Source organism: Cricetulus griseus, unplaced genomic scaffold (assembly GCF_003668045.3).
Source record: "Cricetulus griseus strain 17A/GY unplaced genomic scaffold, alternate assembly CriGri-PICRH-1.0 unplaced_scaffold_331, whole genome shotgun sequence".
NCBI lineage: Eukaryota > Metazoa > Chordata > Mammalia > Rodentia > Cricetidae > Cricetulus > Cricetulus griseus.
In genome coordinates this window covers 25,580-32,239 of record NW_023277066.1, presented here as the reverse complement: position 1 = coordinate 32,239, position 6,660 = coordinate 25,580, and the positions used below count along the sequence as shown (strand labels likewise).

The following is a 6,660-nucleotide window of genomic DNA, read 5'->3' as shown; positions in this document are numbered from 1 at the left end:
GCGGATCCCTGTGAGTTCAAAGCCAGCCTGGTCTACAAAGTGGGCTCCAGAGAATACAGAGAAACCCTGTTTTGAACCCCTCCCCAAAAAAAGTGTTGGGTGGGGACTGGAGAGATGTCTCAGTGATTAAAAGCTATGGCTGCTCTTCCAGAAGACCTAATAGATCTTCACAACCATCTGTAACTCATGCCCTCCTCTTGCCTCCTCAGGCACCAGGCACGCACATGGTGCACAGACATTCACACAGACCAAACACCCATGTATGTAAATAAAACCAAAAAAAAAAATGAAAACAGAGAAAGATGCATAGTTCTCGTTTTTTGGATTATGATACAATTGAGAGGTTGGGGTTGTGGCTTCCTGTTAGAGCAAGCAAGGAGCGTACACAGGTTCAGTCTCCCACCCCCACAACAGCCCTAGCCAATGGGCGCTCTCAAGTGCCCATTTTCCATAGGAGGAAACTGAGGCTCAGTTAGGGGGAGAGCTCTGTGCAGTGTCAGTGAGCCATGGAGGCAGATCCTGACGTGGGACCCCATGGCGCAGAGGGCTGGGCTCCTCCAGGCTCTATCACTTACGTGTCTCCATCCTCGTCTGCGTGGGTGGCCAGGGCAATGTCAGCTGAAAGGGGGTGTTCCACGGGGCACATCCTGGAGTAGAGGTGTGTAGGCAGGTTCAGCAGCGGAAAGGGGGGTCCCACCGTTGGGGTAGGGTAAATGGGCACCAGAGGTCCTGGATACAGCAGAAACAACAGTATGACCCGGGTGAAGCCAACCTCACAGACCCTTGGCCAGGGGTCTCTCCCTCCAGGCCTTGGCATCCTCCCAAATCCCCTGCTCCCATTCTCATGTAGCCCGGGTTGACCTTGAATTTAATATGTAGCTGGGGATAACCTCCAATCCCGATCCCCCTGCCCTCATCTCCTGGGAGATGGAATGAATTATAGACCTGCATCACTTCACTTACTGTTACATTTTTATGTATATAAAGATTTACCCATTTTAAATTTTTCTGTGTGTGTGTGTGTGTGTGTGTGTGTGTGTGTGTGTGTGTGTGTGTGCACGACCGAGGGTGTTTATGTGCACCACATTTGTGCATGTGCCCATGGAGACCAGCAGAGGGCGCCAGATTCCCTGAAACCAGCGGTACAGGGAGTTTAAGTGGGTGCCGAGATCTGAAGACAAGTCCACTCCAAGAACACTAAGCCGTCTCTCCTGCCCCAAGGTCCCTTTTCTTTCAAAGATCTATTTATAGTCATTACTTTTACAAGTTGTATCAGCTTTTTAAAAGTGTATGAATGTTTTGCCTGCGTGTATGTATGCACACCACACGCCTGCCCGAAGCCCCCAGAGGCCGGAAGAGGGCGTTGCACTCCCAGAACTGGAGTTACAGACAGCTTTGTGAGCTGTCAGACCTAGGTGTTGGGAATAAGCTCGGGTCCTCTGCAAGAGCAGCAAGTGCTCTTAACCCCTGAGCCATCTCCCCCACCCCTCCTTTGAAACACTGTGTCACTGTGCTTTAGCCCAGGCTGGCCTCAAATTCAAGGAGATCCTCTTGCTGCAGCTTCCCAGGTGCTGGGATTACAGGTGTGCATCATCACGTTTGGCTATCCCAGATTCTGTTAGCTCCTCAAACTTGGTCCTCAAGGCCCGAGACAATGTTCTCATTCCTGGCACCCTCCCCCCCAATTCCTGCACCCTTTATCCCTCACCCCTAACCCCTATCCCTCATTCCGCGTCTCTCCTATGACGCTGTTTCTTCTCTCACTCACGCCTGACCTCCATCCATCTACAGAAGAGGCCCTTAAGGGCAGGGAGAGCCCTGTTACCACCCAGCAGGGGTACCCCAGTTACAAAGTTACACTGTGAGTCATTTCGTAGCTGAAGGGACCGGGTCTTGGGTGGGAAGTAAACACACAGCGGAGCCAGGGAGCCAGGACAGTTTAGATGGAACTTTGGGAAGGACTATTGCAAAGACGGGAAAACAGAGGCCAGGGTTCCCATCAGGCCAAGGAAGGCCTCCTGTTACACAGCTTGATGCCGGCCTGATGAAGCATGGATAGCTAGGCTAGCAGCTGAAGAAACTGAAGGCCCAAAGAAACAGGTGTCAGCAGCTCTGGGGTATCGAGCATATAGTAAGGCGGTTGTGCAAGGGGACGCCCCTTCCTTGATATAAAGGTTGGGGAGAAGGGTTCCTGGCTTCCTGCCGTCTGAGTAGCTTTGGGGTTCCCTTTCTGCAGTCCCACCTTTCCAGGCCCCCGAATCCCTTTCCTGGGTTAAGTCCTTCAGTTTCTGAATTCTTTAGTTGTGTTCCCCTTTCCAGAACCCTCTGTCCCCAAGCCTGCCCCTAGGGCCACCTGACCTAGGGACACTTGGGAGCACACACAACTGACTGCAGAATGCTGGCTTTGTTTGCTGACTCCTCCAAACTTGCAATATTGGGGTCCTTGGGACTCTACGTGTTTAGACCTGTGCTCCAAACACGGGAGTGCTCAGAACGCTAATGCCTTTCTCTCAATCCCTTTGCACCCTGAAATCCTGGTTCTCAAGATTAACCTTCGAGCCCTGTCTGTTTCTACGCCCCCTGCATATCTGCATACCAGAACCCCAGTTTCCAAGGCCCGGGTGATAATTCTGCATAGTCCTTACATCTTGTCCTTCCCCGTCTGAAATTCTGCATCTCTGGGATGCCATGGGACCCCATATCTGCGCCACTGGACACTGTCCCCTGACATCCCCCGCCCCCCGGCCATTTGACTCTTGGGCACCCCTCTGACCTCCTGTCTCTTGGTACCCACATGGCTGAACTCCAGGCAGGGCTTTGCAACCTGTTTCCTAACTATCTCTGGGACACTCGTCTCCATCCCAGAGTCCCAGCTACCAGGAGCCTCATCTATTTGTGTCTTATGCTCTACTGACCTCAGGTGGCCCCCACCCGGCCCTGGCCCTCGCTTGGGAGGCGCTACTCACCCTGGTAGTAAATCGCCTCCGGCCTGGCCACGCCGTGGGGGGGCCCAGGGACAGCCGGGGCGTCGCAGCTGCTGCGCAGGGGGTCCAGGGGTCTGGCGGGGGCGCGCGGGGCTGCGGCCTCCGGGGACGCGGAGCGCAGCGGACGTTTGCGGAGCGGCAGTGCGGCGCCCGGGGCGCCCTTGGGCCGGGTGCGCAGGTCCACGGGCCCCTCGTCCATGGCCCCCGCGGGGCATCGGGGCATCGGGCCGCCCGGAGACGCCGGGGCGAGCGGCAAGCTCGGCACGGGAAGGCGGTCTCGCCAGGCTGCGGGACTTCCCCTGCTGCCGACTGAACTGAAGGGACTTTTGTCAGCCGGGGCGGTGCCCGCCTCCCGCCTCCCCGCCCCCGGGCCCCCAGGGCCACCCGTCCGCCCCAGGGGTTTCCTGGACCCGCGTCTCGGAGGCGGAGCCGGCGCTCCTGGTCCCCACCCGCTGCTCTGCTCAGCGTGCCTCTCTGGCCCGGAGCTTGGTCTGGTCCCAAAGATTCTCTCTCTCTCTCTCTCTCTCTCTCTCTCTCTCTCTCTCTCTCTCTCTCTGGCTCTCTGTCCTTTCCCCCCCTCTCTCTCTCCCTACCTCCTCTCTCTCTCTCCCTCTCATTTTCTTAGACTGAAGCTCATGTAGCCCAGGCTAGCCTCGAGGTGGCTATGCAGCAGAGGGTGGTCTTGACCTTCTGATCCTCCTGTTTCCACCTCGAGTGCTGGGAAGACACCTGCTCCACTGGGGCCTTGGTTTTTCTTTGCCCAGGGATCATGTAGCCCAGGCTAGCCTTGAATTTGCTATGGAGCAGAGGATGACCTTGAACTCCTGTCTTCCCTCCCAAAAGCTGAGGCTGTGGACTCGGGCCACCATTAACAGGCACATTTTTCTATTGGTCGAGCAGGTGCCTCCTGCGTGCTAGGGATCCAAATGTCTCAGCCGACTCTGTCTCTGAATTTCATGGCTGCGGCTGCCTATCTATCGGAGTCAACATTTGTGAGCAACCTCCTCTCTTTAACCCTACTGTTACCAGCCCCATCTTTCCTTTAGTGTTTCTGAGTTTTTCACCCAGCACCTCCTGTCGCAACCCTGCGATTCTTGGAGGCCACAGGGTTGCTAGGACACAGGTTTGAATCCTGATTCCTACTTTCTCTTGGGTGACCTCGGCCATGCACACACACACACACACACACACACACACACAGTTGTTTCTTTTGTTTCTTTTCTTCTTCTTCTTCTTCTTCTTCTTCTTCTTCTTCTTCTTCTTCTTCTTCTTTTTTCTTTTTTCTTTTTTCTTTTTTGCAATACTGGAGCCCAGGCACTTGTGCTCGGCAAGCAATCGTCCCAGCACTGAGCATTTATGGCCCAACCTTCTGTTTGCTTTCCAAGTTTTCAAGCTGCCCAAGCTGACCTTGCGTTTGCTCAGTAGCCCAGGACAGCTTTGAACTTGGAATCTTCCTGCCTGCCTCTTGAGGAGGTGGGGATGGCAGGCCTGCACCATCAGGCTGAGAATGAAAAGCCCAGCCCAGGGCAGGGACTGGTTTTTGGCTGGTGCCCAGGAACTAGCCACTCTGTGCCTTCCTTGTGCCTCCCGGCTTGCAGGGCGGAGGGTGGACGGGTGTGTGTGCACGAGAGCTTCGAATGTGTCTCCTGCTGGGTCCCTGCACCCAGCCAGAGGCCTCAGAGGAGAAGATTGAATCCCAAAGGGAAGAAACCTGCAGACAGATCCCGAGAGACAGGGTGACCAGAGTGAAGAGGTTGGGACAGCAGGCCACAGTTAGGGCTCAAGGCCAAGCACTGTGGGCCTTGGGGGGTGCAGGCTGACTTCCTCAGCTCCCCCCCACTTCTCTTTCCACCCCGAGGAGGGGCTGGCGGGTGGGGAACAGGCCCGGCTGGTTGGGGCCCTGACTCAAAGGCACAGGAGCTGGGGAGGCCGGCCAGAGGCTCAGCCTGCTCGGGGCCCGCCCCGGGGCGGGGCCGCAGCTCGGGGCTTTCCCGGACATCCCTGGAGGTGGAGCGGCCACTGGGGTTGAATCCAGGTCACTGAGTCACAGGGAGGCGGATGGGGGAAGGCGGTTGGAGACTTAGGGAGGCAGGGGAATGGGCACTGCGCTGCAAACACGCCCAGAAGATTCTCGGGGTCCCCTGGTTCTTTCTCCGGATGTCCATGCGTCTCTACAAACCCGTTCCCGGGTCCCTTGTCTCCTGTCCCGTTTCCTGACTGTTTTTCCAGATTGGGTCTCTGTAGCCCAGGCTGGCCACGGACTAGGGGCAGTCCTCCTACCTGAGCCTCCAGAGTGCTGAGATTACAGGTGTGAGCCTACATCTCCATTTTTCTGTCCCTCCCCCCACTTTTTTTTTTTTTTTTTTGTCTCTGAGTCCTCCGTTGTCCTGGGACCATGAACGTGGGCGTGGAGCCTATGAAGGGACTTTGGCCGGCTGGGGCCCCACCCAAGTGGATGGTTAACCTGGTCTGTGGGATTCGAGGTGCCAGGTGACCTACCTCTTCCTACCGTTTTTGTTTCTTTCTGGCTTGCCCTTCTCCTCCCAACCCACAGTGTGCCATTAAGGTGAATCAGGAGAGAAGACCAGACCTGGGTTCAAATCTCACCTCCAAGCCACCAGGGGAATTGTGTTTGCCTGTAATTCCAGGTTGTTTAGCAGTCGAGGCAAAAGGAGAGAAAGGTTTGGGTTAGCCTGGGCTACAGAGTGAGTTGAAGGCCAACCTGGGTAACCTGTGGAAACTATCTCAACAAAATGAGCCAATAAAGCAAAAACGAAAGTGCTAGGTGGGTATGGTGCACACTCAGTACCCCAGTGCCATAGAGGTGGCCAGGGTTTCAAAGGCCAGCATCAGCTACCTACAGAGAAGGCCTGAGGCCAGCCTGGGCTACATGATTTCCCCCCAAAAAACGAGCAAACGGCCAGGGAGATGCCTTATCAGATACAGGTGCTAGACACCAAGCTGAAGGATTTGAGTTCAATATTCAGAACCCCTGTGGTTGAAGGAGAGAGCTGACCCTACAAGTTGTCCTTCAACCTGCACGCACGTCCTGCCTTGTGTGCACACACAACACACATGAAATAAATAAACGTTACGGATATGCCCCAACAATAGTGCTGGGGGTGCAGCTCGGTGGTAGAGCTCTTTCCTGGCATGCCAGGGCCCTGTGTTCCTGTCCCCAATGACCTTCTCCCTGTGTGAACTGAAAGAAGCCAATGTCCTTTTGAAACTCAGATTGTTCTGGATAGCAAGGCAATGTCACTCCTGCCTGCCAGCTTGGGGGGCGTTGGGGAGACGACGCAGCAAGGTGAGAATGGGAATCACCTTGGGAAGGCTGGGGGGCTGACTTGGCATCTGATAGCCCACTCCTCTGGGTCCCCCAAACCCAAAAGAGAGTTGGGGAGCTCTGACCATTATTTGGAAGCTGGGATCAGGGCTTGGGGGTTTGACTTGGGACAGGTAGGGTGGTGACTTGGCCCTCACAGGACTGGAGCAGGTGGCACAAAGTGTGTGTAGCAGGCTCAGGGGTGCAGCGGGGTGCTGGGAGAGGCGGTGTTTGGTGTTGGTGTGTGTGAAGATGGAAGGGGGGACAAAAGGGCCTGGGGAGAAGGATCTGAGGGAGAAAGACAGGATCTGAGGGAGGAGGTGAGGGTCTGAGGGAGGAAGTGAGGTCCTG

General features: G+C 55.6%; 1 protein-coding gene across 1 annotated transcript; it reads right to left on the bottom strand.

The window, feature by feature from the left end:
- Positions 1-217: 217 nt before the first annotated feature.
- On the bottom strand, positions 218-4,158 carry LOC113839140 (B-cell lymphoma 3 protein homolog). The gene is made up of 2 exons (XM_027434585.2): positions 2,967-4,158; positions 218-729 (listed from the first exon to the last, which is right to left on the bottom strand). The coding sequence occupies exons 1-2, from the start codon at positions 3,205-3,207 to the stop codon at positions 572-574; spliced, it is 399 nt and encodes a 132-aa protein (XP_027290386.1). The 5' UTR covers positions 3,208-4,158; the 3' UTR covers positions 218-571.
- Between the last annotated feature and the right edge of the window lie 2,502 nt (positions 4,159-6,660).